Source organism: Protomyctophum bolini (genome assembly GCF_963924005.1).
Source record: "Protomyctophum bolini genome assembly, chromosome: 17".
Classification (NCBI taxonomy): Eukaryota; Metazoa; Chordata; class Actinopteri; order Myctophiformes; family Myctophidae; genus Protomyctophum; species Protomyctophum bolini.
Genome location: NC_137878.1, coordinates 35,854,265 through 35,879,708, shown reverse-complemented (window position 1 = coordinate 35,879,708; position 25,444 = coordinate 35,854,265). Strand labels below are relative to the sequence as shown.

Genomic DNA, 25,444 nt, shown 5'->3' with positions numbered 1-25,444 from the left:
CCCTGTGCTATTTGTGATCACGAAGCCTAAAAGTTGAGCAGAATCTTTAATTCTAGTCATAATGTTCCAATGTTCGATGCCAAAAAACACAATTAAATCGTTAATTGCAATTATTTGCAACACACATCCTTTCAAAAGAAGTTAAGAACACACATAACCTCTCCCCATGGTCTTGTTTCAGAAGGATTTCCGAGTGCAGGAGTTACCTCTGGCTCGAATCAAGAAAATCATGAAGCTGGATGAAGACGTGAAGGTGAGAAACGATCATGTAGTCACCAGACGTCTTATCTGTTCTAGCCTACAGTATATGATAGAAAGATCTGTTCTAGCCTACAGTATGTGATAGAAGAGCCACAAGGTCAGAGTAAATACTTTGACCTTACTTATTATTAGGGCTGCAACTATAGATTATTTTTTCATTGGATACTTTTTGATCAATCGAATAAGTCCGTTTGTTGAAGTCTGTTTGATTTGATTTTGTGGTGTCACTATATTACTGTCATTTCAATTGGGCCTTTTGACCTGGGCCTCATTTTGGGCCTTTTGAGAAAACAAAAATACGAGACAGGGAAGACATATTTTAATATTCCAACCACACCTGGGGGTCTATTAGAGTAATGCTAACTCCATAGACACATACAAAACAGAAAAAGTAAAAAAAAATATCTATCTTTAAACATGCAGTGATTTTACTAGCCTACGCGGGTCGGATTTTAACCAGGGGCCAAGATCGCAATTATCTTGCATAGCACCTAATTCGGCATAATGACAAATAATTAAGTGCAGTAGGTACATTAGAGTAATGGCTCAATAAAGACATCAAACGGATATTAATAAAGTATACAGATGTATACACTCCTGGCTTATACGACCATCCTACCTGGTGCAGAACGTGAAATGGAAGCTACATCGGCACAGGTAACGTTACAGATGACAGATTGGACGTTTCAAAAGGTCACACAGTGCCGTAAGTCACAGCGAGTCAGAGGAGAGCGCAGGAGTGCTCTCTGCTACAGAGCAGCTTAGCATCCAGCAGCAGCAGCACAGCGGCACTATTTCTGGTCCACACACCCAGGACAACATGTGCGTGCGTGCGGGCCGGAATACATATCCGACAGCCCGGGGGCCTTGCGCCGTCATCAGTTAAGTAGCGGCTTAAAGAGTTAAAGAGATCAGGAGATCACTTTTGGACAGCTACCTGCTGTCAGCACTGACACAGCAGCTTCTTGTCTGTATGCACGTACGGCACCTGAGGGCTCGTGTCCTGTCCTGTCCAGCCCTGCCTGGCCTGGCCTGGCCTGGCGGCTTTGATGTGCACTTGATTGGCCAGATTGGAACAGATACATCATCAGCCACTCGGCAAGACAAAACAACACGCCAGGTTGCCTTTTGGTTTGTCAGTATCTACGATGAGAGGGACGGCCACTCGCAGCCCTGTATACAGATATGTCTTTGTACGAAAAATCTGTAAGCTCGGAACACAAAAAAACAAGTTTATAATATACACATGTATGTACAGTACATAGATAATTACTGTGCTTGAATACATAACGTACAGTAAATATGGTTTTGGGTCTCTGTCTTTGTAAAGTCTGTGCTGAATTAATGTTTATATCACTGCTGAAGCGAAGTATACATTTAGTTTTAACCAGGATTAAAATGGTCTTCATAATATTTATGTCTGTCTGACCAACCTCGATATAATGTGTGTGTACAGATGATCAGTGCTGAAGCACCGGTGTTGTTCGCCAAGGCGGCTCAGATCTTCATCACAGAGCTCACCCTCCGAGCCTGGATCCACACGGAGGACAACAAGAGACGCACGTTGCAGGTGAACACACGCGCACGCACGCGCCATCCAAAATGGCCGATCCACAAGCTTGCTTGTAGATTGCCTATTTTCATTGCACGTCACAGCGCACAGCCGAGTACAAGTCGGGCATAATGTTTATTTTTATTTTTAGTTCCTCTCATGTCTGTCCTCTTCCCATCCCCATAGCTTTTATCACTGTCACATTTACTGGGTCTTTACTTTAGTAACATCCAACTTCTTCCCGGCAGTCGGTTACCTTTTTGTGATTTCACTCTATAGTGACGACTACTTTAGAGAGTAAAAAGTGACCTGTAAGGGGAGTGGCATAGCTGAGAGAAGCGGACAGTGGACAGGGGAGGATTCCCAGACTCCCGGCTCCAGTATGCCTTGGGTGGTCTTCTCTTCTCGGGGCGTAACGTAACTTTAGTTACTTTGTATTCTAACAATCAAGAGAGAGCAACCGTCCCAGTGAGGAAGCGGTGGTCCCGTCCCCCTCCTCCTCCTGAGGGGAGGGTCCCTATCCCGCTGGTGAAGAATTCCTTCCTCTCAGTCTGTCTTTCTCTCTTGGAGAGGCCTCTGAAAGCAGAGCCAGTCCCGGGTGCCAGTGACCCACTTTTTCCTACTCCGGCCATTTTGCCACTCAACATGGATCCTGGGATGATGCTGGGAGGTAGAGGGGAGAGGAAGGAGGGGTGTAAGAGCTTTGGAACGCTAGGGAAGAGAAGTAGAGCTTTGTCACACCTGGATGTCAAGAGGGGAGAACCGCCGAAGCGGGACATGAAAGAGTACAAATAAAAAGGCAGCTTTATCCGCTCGCATACTTTAGAGAGATTAACAGTCCATGGGTGTGTGTGTGAGAGGAGAGAGGGAGAGAGTGTACCGTTTGAGGGGAACGTCTCGACTAACACGAACCCTAGCATCGCTGTTCTGTGTCCAGACAGGCAAACTTTCGCCGAGCCGTTGTGAGCTGGTAGATGTATCTGGAGTGATATACAGAGTAACTAAAACACTCCATTGTGAACTCTTCATCTAGGAAGGATGCTTCACCTGATGCTCTCTCTCGAGTCGAGAGAGAGCATTAGGTTTGGGCTTCCGGGCGTGATGTGTGTCGGTCGAGAGTCTCGATCGCCCCCCTTGTCTGACACACATCACGCCCGGAGAGAGACCTAGGTGTCGTCATCGTCCCGTCTCGTCCCCCCTCGTCCCCCCTCGTCCCCGTCCCCCCCGGCACACTTTAACCCATTAAAAAAAGAAAGCGTCCGTGTCCTTTTTAACGCTGGCTATTCAAAAAAGCTCTATACAAGCTTGTACATCTGCTATTTTGATTTTACCTTGAAAAATGTGAGAAGCACTGGTTTTGAAGGCTCGACTTGTAGAGTCGGCCTCAGGTCTTAATGGGTTAAATAGCTTTAATACCCCTCACCCCTCAAACTGTGTGAAGGTTATACACATGTTAATTACATTTTACACCACAGATGGCGCAGTGTGACGTGTGCAGCTAATGCATGTGCAATTTATTATGCGTCTGTCAACCACTTCCACCCTCACCGACTTGAGTAAGTAGCCTATATCTACAAACGCACATACAGTAGATGGAACGTCTGTTTCCGGGGCTGCACGACGCCACCGTACCGGTGACATATGGGCGTATGACATAGGGGCTTATAAGTGGATAACACAGTAAACACACACACACACAAAGCTCTGATGCTATTGTGCCGGGGGGCACGCCGATCAGATCGCCATAGCAACGCTCATCAATACAACAAATGTGGACGTGTCACGGTATTAGCGGATATTAATCAGTCTGCTATATATAGACCATGGTGGGGGTGGAGCCAGGGTGGGGTGGGGGTGGTTGACTGCCAATATCCTGTGGAAAATTTCACTGGGACACACTGCGTGGGGGGAGGGGGGGCTTTGCAGTCGCGGAGGTTTTGTTTGTGATGTCAGGACAACGTTGCGCGTAACGTTCTACTTTCTCTTGCCTCTCACACACAGCCGGGGACAGCGTTGGTCGCCTCTCACACAGTCATTTTAATATATAGGATATTATGAATCCAAGCCGGAACACAAACGATTGATTGATCGATCATTAAGATAAACATCCTCTGAAAGAACCACTGGGGTTGATGTCAGAGGGACTGTGGCTCTCTGAGGGCCACGAGTCACTTCTTTGGTGCCCCTTGTGATGGCTCGGTTATCAAAGTGACAACTTGTGTTCCAGTAGTATTGAAGGCCGTGCTAAATTGACATCTCCCCTCACTCCAGTGGTAGGCAACCCTGACTTTAGGCCGGGACACTCAGGTGCAGGCTTTAGGACCTGGCATGAGAAGGGCATTACCAAACTTGGAGACCTTTTTGATGGCCAGACCTTGAGGTCTTTCACACAATTGCAGCAGCGTCATGGGTTGCCAAATTCTGAATTCTTCAGATATTTACAAATTAGACATTTTATTACTGAGGACACTTCACTTTTAGCCAATAGAATAAAAACTTCCAGTTCCAGTTCTAGCGGGAACTGTATTTGGATTCCTTTTCGATCGCCCCGTGTCCTCGCTCCACTCCCTCCGCTCCCACAGCCACGACATGTGACTATTTTGGGGAAAGAACAGAGCGGTGTTGAGCAGTAGCAAATGGTCCAGGTTTATATTTAGGTAGCTGCCGCTTATTGAATCAAAGGCACTGGACTCATCACTGGACTAAAGCCCCCGTCCCTTGTTTTCTGGGATGCGCTGTGATACGCATCGCAGTACAGAGACCACCATACGATGCGTGTCACGTTGATTTTGAATAATGTCTTACAGATTTTTTCTTCTTTATTATTCTGTTGTATAACGGCAGTATTGCTCAAATGGAAACGGGCCCACAGAGATCTTTAAAGTAAAATATTATATTACTAATCCCAGAGAGTCAATGATGTAACAGTGAGTTAATGTTGCAACAACAACCTCATGTCTGAGTCTCAGCCATGAGCTGCTTGTGTAGCACCATAAGTGATGTTTATTCTTCCTGCCTTATCAATAGCGTAACTGCCTGTATCAATACACGTATCGGCAGGCATGACAATAGGATATATTGCCATATCTTTTTTTTTTTTTTGCACAGCTCTACTGCCCACTCAACCCCTCTCCTCCCTCCCTCCCTCTTCTTTGGTGTGTTACAGAGGAACGACATCGCCATGGCCATCACAAAGTTTGACCAGTTTGACTTCCTGATCGACATCGTGCCCAGGGACGAGCTGAAGCCCCCCAAACGACAGGTGGGGGAGAGGGGAGGGGAGGGGCAAACACACATTTACTGTCCCGTCTAAAAGTGTGTCCTGGGGCTGCAACCGTTGGTCAGACTCACCGACTGAATCCATAATTTCACAAAACAATCCATCCCTAATATGCCCATTATATACTAATAGTAAAAAAGAAAGAACCCAGGACCTTCTAGCTGTGAGGCGACAGCTATTTTTAAACTATTGGTATATAATGGACATATTAGGGATCGATTGTTATTAATTGTATGTCTTTTTAGTCAATGCATCGACCGTGGACATGGGAGCGGAGCAGTCTTTTTGGGGATGCAGTCCCATCAGTGGCAGTCAGGAGGTGCTGTAAACATCCTTGACTGGAAGCTGGGTTTTTATGGCAGCGAGGGCTTTCAGTCGGATGTTTGCAGCGTCTTGTTGCCCCCGACAACTAAACAATGGGCCAGGAGGTGACGTCAGAAGGACACATCCTCGTACTCCATCTCTGACTCTTATGCACACTGTGTGTGTGTGTGTGTGTGTGTGTGTGTGTGTGTGTGTGTGTGTGTGTGTGTGTGTGTGTGTGTGTGTGTGTGTGTGTGTGTGTGTGTGTGTGTGTGTGTGTGTGTGTGTGTGTGTGTGTGTGTGTGTGTGTGTGTGTGCTCGAGCCATTACTCACTGTTCATCCTACAGGACAGAATGTTGTCTCTGTCCAAAAAAAGGTTACTTTTCACAAACTGGAAATTGGGGGGAAATGAGCCGTGTTCCAGTGGTCCAATGTAGTTATTATTGAATCACAAGCTCCTTTTAAATTCTTCTTCAATGGTTCAGTATTTAGAAAATAACAAAAGTAAGGTCTGCACACTGGGTACTGCTCCAAAGCTTTACCCAGCTTAAGGTTCCTTACACCATGGTGGCATGCCCACTAATAACTATGGTGTAAGGAACCTTAATAAATATATTATTTAAGCTTTGGAGCATTATCCAATATGCAGACCTTACTTTTGTTTTTCTTACTACCTCTGCCCGGCACCTGGCTTTAAGTGAGTGGATGTGTGTGCTTTATTATACTTAAGTATGTAGAAAACACACACACACACACACACGCATAACCACTTTCACTTCGCTCATTTTGTGTGAAACTATAGTAGAATGAAGTAGAGCATTAAATCCTAAGTTAAAATATGAAGATACAAGGTTTCTGCCCGACGGCAACGTCCTGCGCTGCAAAAGGAACCGCTTTGTCTGGGATTCTTCTGTAAACGACAGAGAGACCGGCGTGGCCAGTGGAGCCGCGTCGTCCTGGAGACCGTGTACTGGAGTGTAAACATCCTACACTCTCAGCTGTGTGATCATTGAGCTGGGAGAGGGGTGTTTACGCTCTCACCCACGGACTGACCGACAGACACAGAACCAGCCGGGCTCACTGGATGGGAGAGAGGGGTGTTTACGCTCTCACCCACGGACTGACCGACAGACACAGAACCAGCCGGGTTCACTGGATGGGAGAGAGGGGTGTTTACGCTCTCACCCACGGACTGACCGACAGACACAGAACCAGCCGGGTTCACTGGATGGGAGAGAGGGGTGTTTACGCTCTCAACCACGGACTGACCGACACACAACCAGCCGGGTTCACTGGAGACATTTGGTGTAGAGAGGGGAAAGAAAAGGAGGGGGACCCGAGTTCAGACCCATGGGGGTCGTCGGTCAAGTGAAATCTACGTATATGGGTTTAAGTGGTTAATTGTATAGAGGGTATGCGCATGCTTAAAGTGAATGGCACATCGAGTGGCAAAGCAACAGGCGAAGTGAGTTTAACATTGTTTAATGCAATCAGATAGGACTGTTTGGATGCATGGGTTGTCTAGGCCAGAAAGTAGTTTTTTCCCCACTCAGTAGGCATTCCTGCATAACTTCCAGCTTTGATGATGATGATGTCACACACATACCCTCTATTTAGCTCAGCTCAGTCCCTGGATAAGTATGGTCAACTGTCTATATGTCCAGTGGTGGACACGGTACTCAACCTTGTACTTGAGTCAAAGAATAGATGGATACTTCTGGACAAATATTACTCCACTAGACTATTTGCACTTTGAGTTAAAGTACTGTCTAAACTCTAGGACGATTTTAAGTAGTTTGGGATCCTGTCCTGACTATATGAAAAGTTACATTGATAACTTCATCTATAATGGCAAGACAATGACACAAATGTACAAATGAGTTTATTTTTATGTCACAGGCATTTGAATGGGTCAGATGATGAGAACGTTATTCCATTGTTATTGCATGAAGCTGATGACTAACTGTTGTATTTTTGACTCTACTGCGTCAAAATGTGTCTCATCGCGACACATTCTGACCGTGTAGATCTGCTATTGCCACTATTTCCTTTTTAAATTGAAGATGTGTGAAGATATGACATTTTTAACATGGTAATCATGACCGTTATGACGATTGTGGGGGGAAAAGAATAACTATCGGGCGATTATGTAATGATTGTGTCGGGGCTACATGTCTGATGCGCTGCGTTCCCACAGAGCCCCAGTGTAATGTTGCACGTAGTGCTGCGGTGCTTGGATGGTGCTGGTGTTACTGTATATTATTGACCAGCCTGGATGGAGGCCCGGCTCAGCTCAGCCCTGTCAGTGTGTTAATGGATCTTTGGGTCCAGATTACATTACTCATCCGTGGCCTCGGAGCCCCATCAGTTATTTATCAGACCTGCACTCATCTATGGTTACAACTGCAACAATAATTCATGGATATGTAATGGACTGATGCTGTGTGTGTGTGTGTGTGTGTGTCTGGCTTCTTAGTGGACTCATTTCAGTCATTGGGATTCCATTGAAGCCAGCGTTTCTGGGTTATCATACACAGTGCAGAAGTCCTGATGTCACTCACTCCTTCCCTGTCTCGCAGACATTGTTCTCTATGGAGAATAACATTGGGTCATCGTAAAGTCATCTCATATAAGCATTGTGGCCCAAAAAATAAACAAACCATCCCGGCGATATTGCCGGGGAGGTGGCTCTCTATCGTATACGATAGTCAGTCACTCATATTTGATACTGTCTGTTTCTGGTTAAAAAAATATATTATTTTGGCGGCAGTAACATTAGTGTTTTCTCTGGCAGTCAGTTGATTCTTCATATCCATAGTCAAAACGGAGTCACTGGGATCATTTGTTTATTATTACTTGTAGATCAGCCATTTCAACTATTAATGTTTATTTAAGCATACATTAATACAAGAGTTGGCTGGCTGGGTATGACTGATAATCCCTTGTGGGATTGGACTACGTCATGACTGATTTCAGTCATTTGGATTACATAGAATGACCGGAAATAGCCGATCTACAAGCTCACAACACGTCGTGTTGTGAGCTTGTAGAACGGCTATTTTCGGTCATTAAGTGATCAAACTAGCAATATAATACAAGTTTAGTTTTCTTCAGCTGGTTAGCGCCCTAAAACATTATTTTGCTTTATTGGTCAAGAACGTGCGGACACGGACATAAAATATTCATTCATTCATTCATTCATCCGTTCATTGGTTGTTGTGGTTGGTTCAGGAGAAGGTCCGTCAGCAGGTGATTCATTCATTGGTTGTTGTGGTTCCTCAGGTGATTCATTCATTGGTTGTTGTGGTTCCTCAGGAGATTCATTCATTGGTTGTTGTAGTTCCTACAGGAGGAGGTCCTTCAGCAGGTGATTCATTCATTGGTTGTTGTGGTTCCTACAGGAGGAGGTCCGTCAGCAGGTGGCCCCTGCAGAGCCCGTCCAGTACTACTTCACGCTGGCCCAGCAGCCCGGCACCGTGCAGCAGGTCCAGCAGGGTCAACAGGGCACACAGCAGATCCAGCCGGGACAGATCATCATCGCACAGCCACAAGGACAGGTACAAGGACAGGTACACAGCATAACCCTCATAACCCTGTACAAAAGGGACCGGGTCATTTTCCATTAACCCATTCTGACCGGGAACCCATTTTGGTGTTAAAGCATCATGCTATGCTTTAGCTATTGAAAAATAGCAGATCTACAAGCTCATAGCACGCCACCGAGTGGCGCGCTACGAGCTCGTAGGTCTGCTATTTTTGAAAAATCGAAGAACGACTGACATTTTTTTAGAATCTGATCTCAGGTCAGAATGGGTTAATCAGACCAGTGTGTGTCCGGTGGGAACCTCGTATGAATCTGATCTCAGGTCAGAATGGGTTAACAGATTGGTCCATGACGTGAAGCTGCAGTTAGAATCTTGTAGACAAAATCAGATCACATCGTTTTACTTCCTCCATGTTGGTCTTGGCACCGTGCGCTGATGAGGCCCACTGTCTCCCACCAGCATCAGAACACACCCTGCACACGCGCACACACACACACACACACACCGCACTCTTCATCCACATGGCCTGCTGGGAGAGCATTCGATCGCACACAGTGTTACCAATAGGGGTCCATTGACTCTCTCTCTCTCACACACCACAGTATTATACAGTGTAACCTGAGCATGAGCAAAATGACGGTTTGTACCTTTACCAACAGGACATTGTCACACACAATGTTGAGGGTCACCTTTCAACTCTCTCTCTCTCTCTCTGTGGTCTCAGTAAGTGTCCCTCTTAGCCGTGGTGGACACAAGTACTCAACCTCTCTGTACTTGAGTCAAAGTATAGATGGATGCTCCTGGTCCGGTCAAATATTACTCGACTGCAAGTCAAATATGTACTTGAGTTTACTCAATTCCAAAGTAGATGCTTTAAAGAAAATACTTAAGTATTTAAAATCAATAACGGTAAAGAAAACATCAATAACTGTAAAAATCAACGTAATGCTGTTATCGATATTCACAACATGCCGCATAAATCTACCTTTTCCCTTCCTAGAAATGTAGAGTCAAAGTACAATATTAATCTTTGAAATGTAGTGGTGTGATAGTCCTGATGTAGTGGTACTCTCCAGTAAATGTACTGTCTGTTAGCATCCACCGCTGTGCCGTGCTGCGTAGCTAGCTGGACCCTCCGTGCTGCTTCATGCTGCTTCAGCACGGTTTGCCTTTAGCTGAGCTGTCACACAGAGCTCGGCACTGGCCTGGTTTGCTCGTGCGTGCACACACACACACACACACACACACACAGCCGCTACTGCTGCATTTCCCCTACGACACTCACTTTAAATAGGCCGCTGCGCCCAAACCATACGCGCTTCTGTTTTTTAGGAACGGTTTCGGAGAAATGGCCACCGCAGATTCCGATTGATCGGCCCAGTTTTAAATATTAGTTTTACCTCTTTTAAGCCTATTTTCTAATCGTTTTGAAAAATGTTAGAAAAGAATACAACAATAGGCGATCTACCGGCTCCCAATGGCGTCGCATCACGACGCGTTGTGAGCTTGTAGATATATTTGGGAAGACTTTGCGTATGTTTTGACAATCCCAGTGGTAAAAACTAAAAATCGAATAAAAACATTTTAACTTTGACTCACGGCATCTTCTATATCCATGGTGTCTGAACGAGCAGCAGGCTCCAGCAGCCTCCAGCTACGTAGATCTAGAAGGCAAACCTCCCGTCTCCTCTAACGGCTCACTTCCTGAGTGTTCACTTCCAGATAATAATGGCCGGATAAGTGACAGACAAGACAAACGGATACGTGTTTTGAGGTTAAGGTATGAGAGGCGGAAAAGAGCATTGTAAAAGGAGATAAGAGGTTGTCTGTCCTCGTTTACTTGCAGTATTGTTTATTATTATTATTGGTGGGACTGCGCACAATTAAAAGTAATTGCACCAGAGTTGGCTTGCAGCTCATTTGCATCTGTTGTCCCTGGGACAGAAAAAATATAATACACTGACAAGAACGTAATTTTATCACATACAGTTGGAGTATTTTAATCAACGTGCCGAATATTATGAAAAACAAGGCAATCATTGATGGTGACACATTTGTGCTTGCCTTAGCCAAATGCTTGAGGCTGGCTTTAAACTGTGTAAACCTTGCTGAGTTTTCTAACGTCTGCTGATATGGAATTCTACTTTCCCACTCCGTTAATAATGCAAAAGGAATACTACTTTAACCGAGAAATGAGATTGCCCAAAGGCTGTGGTACCCAGTCACACCCCTAACAGATGCTTCAGTCTAGCTCAAAGTGAGGTACTACAGTATGTCCAGGGGTTCATGGATTGATCCAGGGCAGGGGTTCTTTCAACTCACCACCATCCTGGGGACACAGGGATAGAGTCTCATATCATTTATTGATCTTACTTATTCTTCATGTCAGTCACTCAGTCAGAATATGTAGGATAGGATAGTTTGGAATCTTAACCCTTTATTGAAATTCAGCTGCCACTACTCGGCAGGATGTAGAGTGACTTGGCAGTAAGGTATTCACTTTCAGCTTCACCCAGTTGATGTCTGTTCAATGGGAGGTCGCTCTAAGCAGAGCTCTTGGGTGTTAAGCGTCTTGTTCAGGGACACGTATTTTGGACAGACCGTGACGCCAACCTAGACGGTCCAAATAAGACACTCTGTAACGTCTCAGAGTGTACAATGGCTAATCTACAAGGCAAAATCTGCACTGTTAATTAAACTCAGTGTACAAATTGCTTTCCATTTGTACACTCAGAGTTCAGACCTGTTAAAGGTTCAATTTGGACCCCAGGTGGTCCCCAGACCCAATGTTGAGAACCAGTGCTCTCTAATGGCTGGTGTCACATGGCATGATGGTCACATTTAGCCATTAATGGCTATTGATGTAATTGACGTAATGAATCAATAAAACCCTTATGGCCACTGACGTAATCGTTTAATTCCCTGTAATTGGGGGCTTAATATAGCAAAATGTAGCAACTTTTAGCTTGTTTGGCTAACGGCCGATGTAATCTATCTAAAACCGCCCGAAATCCGCGCGTGCACGCTCTCGCACACACGAGCACGGTCTTTATGTGCATCACTGCGTAAAATGTGATATTGGAGCTTAATTTGTCTTGGTTATTAAAATCAACGATGATCGCTTAGCATCCCGGACATCTGACAGTGCAGCACAGTCCAAAACTATCACCAGATGTTATTGTTCATTAAACCGGAAGTGACATCGCCAGATTCGCTTCGATTTGGTCAAAATTGGGACATCAGGACTAGGTATAACACTATAGGATTTCCATTTCAGAATGAGATATTGTGTGTGTGTGTGTGTGTGTGACTGTGTGTATATCACAGATTTTTCTATTGGCATTAAAATGACGAATTAAACATATAGTGCAGGCAGAAGGCACAATCCACTGTTAATGAGGCTGGCCATAAGCCAGTTAATTGTCCTTTTAGCACAGAGCAGACGTAGACTACTTTCCCTCTGCCATCACTGTGTCTGCCGCCTATCTCTACAACACTAACCACTAAAGCAGACGTGAGTGAGTGACTCTAAATAAAACATTCCATCACCATGTCTGTCTTGTCTTGCTCTCTGTACTCCAGCCTGAGCTGTTGTCTTCATGTCATCTCCTCTGTCATTCCCTCTTGGTTTTAACCTCCTGCAATATGGAACTGTCATTTATCTTCTTTGGCAATGGAAGCGAGCGACGGGACCATGTAAAGACGCAGTGATGCATGCACTGTAGCTGCTCCAAATTACACACTCATTCATCTTTTGCGTCTGCCCGTGTGTGTGAACGCCCCATTAGAGTATTGACCATAGCTAAAAAAATCGTCTGTTTTCAGAAACTGGTTTATATTTTATTGGACATTAATTTTCTCAATTGAATGTGGTTAAGACTGGCCTTTCCCTCCCTCCCATTACCTGCAGATTAGAGTAATGGTTTTGGACATGCAAGGTTTCTGCCAGACAGCGACAACATGCTTTGTTAATGCTTGCGCTCCACCTATGCTTGCATTCACCCTCTGCTTCTCTCTCTCTCTCTCTCTCTCTCCCTCGGTCACCCATTCTCTCGGCCCTCAGGTGCTGCAGGGCGCCACCATGCAGCAGCTACAGCAAGTGCAGGTGCAGTCACAGGGCACACCTATCACGGTAAACACACGCAGACACACGCATGATACTAAAACACTGCTGCACCATGCAGTCACAGGGCACACCTATCACGGTAAACACACGCAGACACGCGCATGATACAACACTGCTGCACCATGCATGCGGCGCTCTCCTCTCCCCCCCCCCCCCCCCCCTTTTCCCCTTGTCATTTCCATATGAAGCTGCAGTGTGGGCAACTTTTGGCAGAGGCCTGTCAGCATCAATGGATTCATTCGCATGGTCGTGCAGTCCCGCTATCTGTGCAGTGGAGTGGTGCAATCAAATGTTAACGCGGGAACCCCTTTTGGTGTTAGCATTATGCTATGCTTTAGCTATTGAAAAATAGCAGATCTACAAGCTCATAGCGCGCCACCGAGTGGCGCGCTATGAGCTTGTAGGTCTGCTATTTTTTGAAAAATCGAAGAACAACTGACATAAACATGGATTTTTCAGAAAACTGAAAAAGACATTTTTAGATCTGATCTCAGGTCAGAATGGGTTAAAGAGACGTGATACCCGGAAGGGAGGAGTAGCTGCTGCCACATGCATCAAACACAACCCTTTTGTTTGTATGTAAAGTGGGTCCTGAACCGGCTCAGGTTTTTGGGTTTATTTATTGATATAATTAAAAACCTGGCATTAAACCTGGCTTTCCTATTTTGGGCATGTCGTTCTAGGCTATTGACGTAATTAATCAAAGAATCCCTCATTACCCTCGACGTAATTGACGTAATCGGTTTAATTCCCTGTAATCGGGGGCTTAATGTAGCAAAACACAACGCAGTGAAGAAAGCTAGCGGATGTTGTTGTTGTGTGTTGAACCGGAAGTGATATCGCCAGATTCGCTCTTATTTGGTCAAAATCGGCATAATGGTGAAGTTACCTGTGTATAATACTATAGGATTACCGTGTTAAAATGAGATATAGTGTGTATGTCACAGATTTTTCTATTGGCATTAAAATGACGAATTAAACGTATGAATAGTGCAGGTATCCACTGTTAATTAGGGTGGCCATAAGGGGGTTAATGGCTCAAATCTAGAAAGATCTAGAAAATCGGACCACATTGCATCATGCAACCCATTCACTGTGAGCTTGTACATTTTTAATTTTTGGTTTCTCTTAGTCGTTGTGTATATGGCTTAAGTAGTAAATACTGTTGAGTAACAGGTTAAAGAATGATTGTACTGTATGTAATAAAGTTTTACTCACAGAAAGGTTTAGGTTTCAGTTTGACAACTCTTTTCATTAGCATATGACATAATGATTACACACTTTCACTAATGTTTAGGCCAGCCCACATCCATGCAACTCCTTGCAACATGCAACCACTTGCAACCATTATCCCCAATGGCAGTTACCGTACATTGGTGTGGTCTGGACTTTACACGGGCGAGCAAACAAAGTTGTTTCTCTATCCGTTTCTACCCTGTGGTGGTTGTTGCAACCATTACCTTTAAATACAATCACAGGGGGGTAAATAATATGCTCGTGTTCAGTTTAGTACATTCATTTCTTATTAAGGGTCCATTGGGTTACCAACTCTCCCTCATTTAGCTGGGGACCACCTGGAACCCCCTCAAGGAGCACTCACTGGTGGTCCCCGCCCCGGACCACAAGCTGAGAAGCACTGATCTGGGTGTCCTCTCCTCAGGTGACCCCATGCGGGGCCACCACGGCCTCGGATCAGGTGGCCCTCCTACCGTAGAGACGGCGTGAGAGCGTCTGAGTCGCCGTGTTGAAACGTGCTCTGTCGTCTCTTGTCATCCTAAAGTGCCTTGTTGTGCTGGTCTGAGCGGCTGGGTTTTTGGGGTTAAACGCCGATGCCAAACACAGTTACTGATCTGTCTCTTGGTCTCCTAGCCCTGCTGTCAATCATAAACTACGTGTTGGAAACTTGCGTGGACTGTGAATCAACAACTAATGTGTGTCTCTCTATTTCCCCACCCTCTCTGTCTCTCCCCCCATTTCTCTACCTCTCTTTCTCTCCCCCTTTCATTCACTCTTTCTCTGTCTTTCTTCTTTGTCTGTCTGTCTGTCTCTCTCTCTCCCACCCCCTCTCTCCCCCCTCCTTCTCTGATAAGAGCGCTCCGGTGACCATGCAGGTGGGTGAGGGTCAGCAATTGCAGATCGTCCAGGCCGGTCAGGGCCAGACGATCCAGACGGGTCAGGGTCAGACCATGCAGGTCATGCAGCAGATCATCACCAACACCGGAGAGATCCAACAGATCCCTGTAAGAAACCTGCACCATGTGTATAACCAGTGGTCACCAACATGCAGTCACCGTACACAGACAAATGTGTCCGTGGCAAAGACTTGGTCTTGTCTGTGGCAATTGTTCAGTTTTTTTCTGTTTTACACACCATAATATAATCTTATTTTGATCATAACACCCACTTACTGAATATCAAGTCTCCAGATTTATGGCACATTAGGAGTCCACTAGTACTAGTGGTTCTCAAATGTTTTCTTGGCAAAGACCCCCTTAACTCTTTAGTGTTCAAATGAAACCAAATGGTCCATTTGGTTTCATTTGAAAACTCTGAGTTACAGATCTGTTATGGTCATTCAGGGCTATCTATTTATGTTTCAGGAAATATTATTGTACACTCATTTTGTATGTCCATAGCAAAAAATGGAATGTTGACAAAAATGTCCACCACAAGCCAACATTGCGACGACCCCTGTGTATAACCCATTGAGACCTGAGACCAGATAAATCATGACCGTTTACTGAAAAACCTATGTTTCTGATGTATCAGTATTACTATTAATACTATTACTATACTAGTATTATACTATTTCATGTCAAGGACCCCAAAGATTATCTGTATTTGGCTGTCGACCACCATCTGAAAAGATGTTTATTCCAGGGACGCTACTGAAGCCAAGATTTAAGTTTAAAATGTCCGCTGTGAAAGAATACATATTCAAAGAATTGCACACGTTTTCAAGGTTTTTCCCAAAAATAGCAGATCTACAAGCTCATAGCACTCAGAGCTGAAGCGGCCGCTCCTTCCCGCGCGGTTTGGCAGTGACTTTAAGTGTTTAACACCAACATATAGGACTAAAACAAATGAAAATGTCCAAAGTAGCCCATCTACATGGCTGAAACGCGTCCCTCCGTCCACCACAACAAAGATATTATGCCTAGGGTACCGAAATGGCCAGCAGCGACCCTGACTATTGGTACACTAATCAAATTAATAACTGGTGCGTTGGATTGTATGTGTTAATGCTGTCCATCATGCACATTGGCATGCCCTTGGCTCTGGACACGCATGAAAATCTAACCCACTGATTATTAATGCGTTTGGTGCAGCTGTGTTGCCTGAACTCATGTTCAGGTTTATTTGTCATATGTATAAATACAGGGGTATAAGTCCTTTGATATGCACTAGGCCACGTACCCCCCATTTGACCACTTTATGTCTTTCCTTTTTTCATCTCGGTGACCCCGACCTATGCTTATTAAAGTTGTGTATCTAAGAATAGGATTCTGGATGGTGATGATGTGCTGTACGGAGTTGACGTCAGCGCTGCAGAGATCTCTGTTGTCCAGCTTTCTAAATCTATGCAAGCCTCCAAATGGCATCAATTCGCTTTTTTATGACAGTGATTGTTCACCTTGAGATGCTCTGCCATTACCATCCATGTACCCTTTTCCTTTTGTGTCTCCGTTCAAATGCTAAAAGCTTTAATTATTCTTGCATTGTCCGTTATTCATGTCGTACACCGAGCGAAGGTCCAAGTACATGAAATTACAAAGGATAAGGACGGAAATGCCACAGAAATGTAGGGCAGCAGGAGAACAGCTCTGCTTCGTCACCGACATTGTTTTGACCTTGTGAGATTTCACAAACGTTCGCCTTCACTCAACCCATCGTATCGTTGACCGTTTTGTGGGGTAATCATCCAACGGATGTTTTAAGATGGTTAACGGCTCTCTCTCAGACCGACTGAGTGAACGATTGCCACAGCGGTCAGTCACCCGGAACACTGAAATGGCCGTTGACCTCTGTGTTCCTCCCCAAATGACAGGTTTTTGAGTGTGAGTGTATGTGTGCACTAAGCCCTGGTGTTTGTCTCCCCCGTGTGGTGGCTGTGTGCAGGTGCAGCTCAACACGGGCCAGCTGCAGTACATCCGTCTGGCCCAGCCCGTCTCTGGAACGCAGGTGGTCCAAGGACAACAGTTGACGCTCGCCAACACCCAGCAGGTAAAAAGGCTCTTCCCGTTCCGCCGCTGTCGCGTGGAAACCTTGCATGTCCAATACTGCAATGGTCTGTAAAGTAATTCAAATGAGCTTTATTGGAGTGAGAAAACATGCGTTTACATTGCCAAAGCAAGTGTCAAAATATAATATAATAAAAACGCTATACAGTCGGAGAAGGTACAGCATTTTGTAAACGGAGCTATGTCATATTGCGTCGATATATATATTATACAAGGTATCAAGTGTTTTTTAAACAAAGCAATCTTTCTGTAACTCAAGAACTTGTACCGGTACTTTTTTGTGGTATTTCTTACTTTAGTGGAATATTCTTTCAGTAATTTTACTTCTACTCCACTACATCTCCGAGACAAATGTACTTTTCTTTTTTACTCCACTACAATTATTTGAAAACTTTAGTTAATAGTTATTTTGTAGAGTTTGATTATTATTACAAAACACGCATGAACCACTTCAGACCTGTATACATTTAGGCCATTCGAAAATGGCCGATCTGCTATTTAAAAAAATATTTGTATACATCTGAAGCCTTGTGAAATGGGACATTCTGCATAATTGTACTTTTGCTACTTTAAGTACATTTTTATTACAAATACTTTATGTAACTTTTTCTTAAGTAAAACATTGGAGAACTTCAGGGAATGGGGAAGAAAAATATCCTGTGTTCCTGTAGATCCTATGGCGTTATTATTTGTCACAAGCTAATGTTAATACTTTTCATTGTTCAAATATTTATAAAACACACAGACTTAACCACTTTTCTTTCATTTCTTTGTCCGCCTATAATAACATGCCCCAAAATGGGCACAGCAGCTTGAAAGTGGTTAAGTGTCTCTCTGGGTTTTATAAATATTTAACCAGTGAAAAGAATTAACAAAAGCTTGTGACTGAATGACTACATTGGAATCCATTTGGAACACATTAAAGCTATTTTTGTTTCAACGGTTTCCACCCGAAAGGGGGAGACTGCCAGAACCTTCACTGAAACAGCCGGGACAAACGCTCCACGCGTCCCTGACTCTTCTCCCTTTTGGCTCTAAAACTATGGAATGAACTTCCCATTGCAGTCAGAACTGCAGAATCACTCTCAATCCTCCGCCGTAGTCCGAAAACTCAACTCTTCAGACTCCCAACTTTAGTCCGCAGCACTTGCCATAGCACTCGGCAACCTTGCAGTCTTAAATTATGTCATTTAGAATGGCTGGCATATTATTTCGAGATGGCATTCTATAGTGTATACTTAGTTTAATTGTACAGATAGACGGATGTTATGTTCTTAGCTTACTTATGATCCTTGATGACTATTTCTATGTATCTCATGTATTGCCATGTGGTGTTCTTGCTTACTGTAAATTGCTCTAGATTAAGAGTGTCTGCTAAAATGCCCAAGTTGTAAATTGTGATTGTTGAAAGTGGATATTCAATATGTACCTCTTAAGATTTCGTAATGATGCAATAATTGAAGTTATACATTGTCTTTGTTTAGCACAGATCGAATAGACTTTGATTTCTCGCAAGTCAGGGATGTGACTGAATTTCAATTAAAGTGCTATCAATTACTTCATTTGTTGGTGTAGGTACTAAGCATTGCATTGATGTGATAATATCAGAAAATATTGAATTTGATTGTAATAACTATGCTGTAGCATCCGGACTAGAGATTAAATCAGTGTGCTGTAGCATCCGGACTAGAGATTAAATCAGTGTGCTGTTGCATCCGGACTAGAGATGACTTTAGTTGTGATTCTCAGATCACACAGGCGGATGTACAGCAAGGACAGCAGTTCCAGCAGTTCAGTGACGGACAGGTAACTATTAAGAATTCACTTGGTTGGTTCACAGTTAATGCAGGGTTTTTGTTATATTGTTATCTATTTGGGGAGGCTTCATGTGCACAGACCACTAACCAGCTGGTATGTGTCTAGAGAAGGAAAGATGACTAACATAATCTATAATAATACAACATAATATAATGACAAAATCTTTGTTATTTTGCTGGTCACACAGCATTGCACTTTTAAAGATTTTTACTTCAGTGCTTCACTGCTACTGTAAATATTCTAACTTTAAATGTAACATTACTACAACACGCCTACCCTTAAAACCCATAACTGTAAACATAACTTAATTATTAGATTAGACCCTTGGTGGTGTAAGTGATATCTGTTTACTATCATAAAAGAGCTGGAGAGGCTGAGAGACCCCCTGTTGACGAACCAAACACTCAACAGAATGATTGCTAACGTAATATAGAGTTATGTAACATTTACAGTATATTTAACACCACCTTTAAATTGGGAAAATTAGTGTAATTTACAGATCTGCAAGCTTACAAATAAGATTATGCCCTCTCACCATGGCATTTAAATGAATATAATCAAGGACCTGGTCCTCACAAGACAAAATGGTGGTGGTTTTATGCTTTAAAAAATATTTTTGAAGATGGGTTTACAATTAGAAAAAACATTCAATTTGGCTTTAGTGTCAGGATCTGGCATTTAGAGTTTAGTTTTAGGGGATTCATGCCTGATTCATACTAAGTTATGCGTTGTGCACTGGAAAATAGCCAATCGCATTGTGAACGGCTTAATTCCTAAAATGTTGACATCCTCATAATAAGAATAGTAATACAACCCTGTGTGTTGGTGCTCCACAGCAGCTGTATCAGATCCAGCAGGTGACCATGCCAGCGGGACAGGAGCTGAGCCAGCCCATGTTCATCCAGTCCACCAATCAGACGGCCGACGGCCAGGTGACGCAGGTCAGCGGAGACTGAGCCCCGCCCTCTGGAAACCCTCCACCCCACAGACACACAAACGCACACACTCACTCACACACAGACTAGGGACTAGGGATGGGACGATAATCGTTTATCGTGATAAAAAAAAAACACTCGCAATAATCGTCATACACCAGGGTGAATTGGAGTGCGTATTGGAAATACGAAGTGCATTTGGTACGTTCTTACTTCACTCTGCAGTGTCTACACAAATCGATTCGCCAAAAATAGCAGATCTGCAAGCACACAAACGGCTATTGTTGGCGAACGTTTCCCCCCAAAATAAGGATGCTGGGGGTTACACAAAAGTGGCATTTTAATTTTTAAGAACATTTAGAATATGGCAATTCTTTTTGCCACAATAATCGTGACATAATTTTAATATTGTCCCATCCCTAACACAGACACACACACGCACACACACCAGCCCACTCGCTGTGACACCGCCACCACCAACGCAACAGTGAAATGGCTCTGTGCATCTAAAACACTAGAAGGAACTGCATCTTTTTCAGAATGTTTTGTTGTTTTGCTCGGGTCAGACTCGGTCAGAAGAAGCAAAAGGGACACTGGAAAACTGGCCTCTCAGATAACGCTACGTCCACACCATGTCTAAACCCCAACGTGGACAGAGCACCATCCTCTCCTCCGGGACGGGACAGACCTGAGATTCAACCCCTCTCCTCCCTCTGCTCTTAGTTGTCTATATCTGTTTTTTGGGTCATTTTTTCTTTTCTTTACTACGAAGAGTTAACCCAGAAGCTTCCATAAGCTGAACATTTTCCAGAACGTGTGAAGTTCTGTGATGTTTAGAACCAGAACCAGCCCTTGAAGAAGGAGGTACATCATTAAAAAAAAAAAAAAAAAAACGTTAGCTTGTGCATATGCTATTTTTGCTTTTTTTAATAAAAAAAGAAAATGGAAAGGATATCTGAAACTTGAGTCATAGCGAATGGAAACAAATCCAAAATCAGTGACATAAGTTTGACTGGGTTTGCTTGGTTACTGTAGTCCAAAAAGAGCCGTTTGTTATTTATCCATGGCAGTCGAAAGGATTCCTTTCGTGTCTTGATACCCGACTGTTTGACACGATAAAGCCATATAATTTATAGACATCGCTTGGGCATCATTCGTCGTGCTAGGTTGGTTTACCAAGTTCAACCCACGAATGCCAAGTGATCATAGATTGATTCTAGTAGGAGAAGGCCCTGGCAGACATTTAATAGGTCAATAATAATGTGATGTGTTTTCTTTGTAAAAAGATGGCGGTGTGGAGGTAATGTGACAAAAACAGTCCAGACCAGGACATTAAAGGGTCGTCTAACGTCTACACATATAGTTTGCTCACCGAAAATAGCCCAATTTATAAGTAAATTGTCTATATCCGGAACACGAGACGCAGTGCACAACCGAGGATAAATGGGACATAAGATGTGTCTACTCTGGTTCACACTTCACCTTGCCGCTTCTGCCACAACCCAGGGTGGGTTTGGGGTCTCCCCCCCTCCCCTCTGGAGATCATCAAAGATGCCCTTTCTAATAAAATAATGATAAATAAAAAAAATTACTTGTTTTGTATGTAAGTGGTAACTGTCAACATTATGGTTTGTTCTTGAGATTAACATTCTTGCCTTCCCGACCCCCAGTCATTTTTGTACAGTAACGACCATTGTTGACGTTCTTATTATTGTATTTTTTTTTCTTTACCTTTTTGCATGTAGTTTAAACTGCCAGCATGATATGCAATAGATAGGTACACATGTTTATTTTATTTTTGATGTTCATTTTTTTTTTTTTTTTTGTAAACAACTTTGTGAGATGAAAAAAATAAAATGATAACATGCCCCCAGTGTCTGGTGGATTTATTATGTTGGGTGTTTGTTCTTCTAACTACAGCCCTTGGTGTCATGACTTATCCTACATATGTTACTTAAAGCTGCACTACTTTCTTCTTCTGCCCCGGATTGAACCCCATTCTCCTGCTCAAGAGCTGCATTTTTATTATTATTTTTCTATTATGGAAAGAACTTTATACTAATACGCTCTGTTCCATTCTGGTCAGAGTCTGGGTGCTGATATTGTGCATGTTGGCTCACTGGAAACACTGCTACACCAGTGGGTCTCGAAGTGACCTTACTGTAAGTACCTTCCAAATAGACCCTTTGTACACTTGAGTTCTGGCCTTGGGGTCCTTGCAATTAAGTTTGAGAACCACTAACTAAATGGAACAGACTCAACAGAGTATCATCGGTAACCCCTGTGAAAGAAGTGGGGAAGGGGCCCGGAAGTAGGACGAGTAATTCTGTGAATATATAGAGCATAGAGTTGTAGAACCTATTTCGTCGGCTGGGGGTGGTTGTGGGCTCAGGAGGTAAAGCAGGTCGCCCAATGATCGGTGGTTCGAATCCCGGCTCCTCCTGTCCACATGTCCTTGGGCAAGACACTGAACCCCACATTGCCTCCAATGAGTCCGTCGGTTTTAGCTTGCCACCATTGGGCCCTTTTTTAAACTATAGCTCCTCGCCACTCGCCCTACACACTTCCACTCGGTTTGAGCATAGCTATATAAATAATAGAGACACCGCGATTCCCCTCCCATCCTATTATTTCTATGCTCAAAGCCTCAAACCAAGTGTGCAGTGCAGGGCGAGTGGCGAGGTTGGTGTCAATGGTGTGAATGTGTTGTTCGCCTCGTCACCTCCCAATGTACAGTATGAATGAATGGAACATTGTAAAGTGCTTTGAGCACTTGGAAAAGCGCTGTAAAAATGCAATCCCTTATTATTATTATCATCTGCTTGCTCAGGGGAGAATATTGACCATCAGGTCGTGTCAAGCCAGAAACAAAATTGTGTCTAACCTTGACCTATATTATAGACATGATCTAAATGTCTCAATAGAAGAGAAGGGAGACCGAATTCAACCACCCCAACTGTGTACGTACTACGTAGGCTACCACACAGTGGACAAAATAAAATGTTATTCGCTAAAGTGACTTAATACTGCTTTAAGACTAAGAATAACATAAGAAATGCCAGCAGCCCTATTGAAGTCACCCTGTACTGTATGCACAATGTCGGTAGACTTCACGAGCATATCAAAATTCTTTAATCAGTGCTATTGAACAGGAAACCGGCAGCTAGTACAACGTGCCAGGCACTGACTTGGAACCCCCATGGGAAGCGGAAGAGAGGGCGGCCTAGGAACACCTGGAGGCGGGACACTGAGGCGGAGCTGAAGAGACAGGGAATCAGCTGGGGAGAGGCGGAAAGGACAGCCCAAAACCGTGTTGGATGGAGAAGAGTCGTTGATGGCCTATGCTCCACTGGGAGCGACGGGCCTAAGTAAGTAAGTATTGAATACCCTTAACGTCTGTGTGGGTTTTACAAATAATTAACAAATGAAAATAATTTAAAAAGTGCTTATGACTAATCCACTTAACTCCCATTGGATCCTCAAACAAGGTTTTTTCCGCCTGACTTCATTCTAATCTGACAATGTATCAAGCCACAATACCATTGGCAGTAATGGCAGTATCACATCAGGTTTCTACCCGACAGCAGAGATTCAATATGAATGATTCATTAAAGGACAGTCATTATATAGCCAGTGGGCACTGGGTAATGGATACACGTACAAGAAATGCACAGAATGTGATCCAACCACAGCTAATGAAGAGGTGGTGTCATTACTCATACCGGCCAGATGAGGGCACCACTAATCCAAAAACTAAACTTAGGCCCTATGGCCTATAACAATGTGACGTCCAGATATATTGCTTGATGCAGGTCTAAATACCATTTTGCTCAAATTGGCTCATTTATTTTTTTTGTTTTAGCAACATATGACATTTTCAAAGTTGCAAAGTAAGGCAGTTTTCTTGCTAAAATGTCGAATCAATATCAGCCCCGAAAGTTTAGGCTACATAAGAACAATAGTACGCTCATTTCTGCAGTTCTGGGGTTTTTAAGTTCTTGTGTCTGAAAAGGGCAAGTGGTTAACAATAGAGTCACGAGTTATAGCTGGACTGGGGGAGCTCAGCTCCAGCAGATCAGCATTCCTTATCCGACCTAAATCTTTAAAGGAAGACAAGTCGTTACATACTGTAGGCCATAATTCGCTGGAATGGAAAAATGAAACTAATGCATAGCTGTCGTTGCTGTCGGGCAGAAACCTTGTATCTCCCTTTTCATGGTTTTTATTCGTAAATGAATGCCCTATAAATGCCATACAAAAGTGTTGCACGAAAGTAGTGAAAATAGCAGATCTATAAAAGTATAAAAGTTATTTTCAGTCTCTCCTAATGGACAGATATTCTCTCCTGTTTTACTCGAGACATAGCTATAGGCTACTGTATCTTTGGGGTGAAATATCTAAATATTTGCATACCATTAATATGACAAAAGGTTCTATTAAGTAAAAAAAATATTTCAGGGTGTGCCGTGGATGAAAATGTCATTTTTCAGAAGGAAACTGTAACTACACCTCGAGGAACGGGTCACAGTCAGATTGTTCAAAAGCTGCGTGCGCACACACGCACATGTGTGTCCGTGCGTGCGTGCTCACATGTGTGAGTGAAAGACAGAGAGAGAGTGGTGTATAAGCTATCATTTTTAGCCTGAATAATGTACAAAATCCAATAAGGAGGGCGTCGAGCCGAGGGCCCCACTGGGTGGAAGGACATGGTTTGGTACCCAGGAACCACAGGTTAAAAGTGTCCCCCCCCCCAACCCCGGGGCCCTTTCTTCCTCCTCGTCACCGTCGTCATAATCGCTGAACAATAACTGCATTAATGAGTGCAGACTCATGCTCCACTCTGTCTAATAAGGGTGATGAGGGATTGCGAGGAATATGTGAGCTTAAGCCATGTGTGAAAAGGATTGTGTCCACTGGTATTTTTCTTGGCCCGGGCCCGGCTCGTCTGGTCGGATCAAGGCCGGCTTGGCCAACAGATGAAGCCCTGCGCATCTCTGAGACTCTGACCCCGATCCGGCACTGCTGGAAAGTAGCTAATTGCATTTAAGTACTGGACTTTTTCATGTCAAGGACCCCCGGAATTATCTGTATTTGGCCGCGGACCCCTATCTGAAAAGATGTTTTTCCAGGGAACCCCTGTCTGTCCTGGTGAAAGTCTATACGCGACCGGAACATCGGCCTAATAAAGGAGCAACAATTTTTGCCAAGTGTCTGACAGTGTGGTGCGGGACCTCTTCTTCGTTTTTCAATAAGATGCCCTTTTTAATCCAGGGACCCCCCAGAAGGCAAATACTTTGAGTTAACCCATTCTGAACGGGAACCCGTTTTGGTGTTCATGTTATGCTTTAGCTATTGAAAAATAGCAGACCTACAAGCTCATAG

At 43.9% G+C, this 25,444-nt stretch overlaps 1 protein-coding gene across 13 annotated transcripts in view; it reads left to right on the top strand.

Moving 5' to 3' along the window:
- Nucleotides 1–21,930, top strand: part of nfyc (nuclear transcription factor Y, gamma) — a 40,410-nt gene extending 18,480 nt beyond the window's left edge. For 3 of the 13 annotated variants that reach the window (XM_080787309.1, XM_080787310.1, XM_080787308.1), the window contains exons 3-11: nt 185–253; nt 1,718–1,831; nt 4,980–5,075; nt 8,799–8,966; nt 13,006–13,074; nt 15,159–15,308; nt 17,188–17,292; nt 19,059–19,115; nt 19,964–21,930. In XM_080787309.1, the coding sequence (XP_080643435.1) occupies nt 185–253; nt 1,718–1,831; nt 4,980–5,075; nt 8,799–8,966; nt 13,006–13,074; nt 15,159–15,308; nt 17,188–17,292; nt 19,059–19,115; nt 19,964–20,083 (948 nt within the window). In that variant the 3' untranslated portion in view covers nt 20,084–21,930. Of the gene's footprint in view, nt 1–181; nt 254–1,717; nt 1,832–4,979; nt 5,076–8,798; nt 8,967–13,005; nt 13,075–15,158; nt 15,309–17,187; nt 17,293–19,058; nt 19,116–19,963 lie in introns of all 13 variants that reach the window. The other 10 variants (XM_080787306.1, XM_080787307.1, XM_080787301.1 and 7 more) reach the window with 8 other exon arrangements.
- Nucleotides 21,931–25,444: the final 3,514 nt, after the last annotated feature.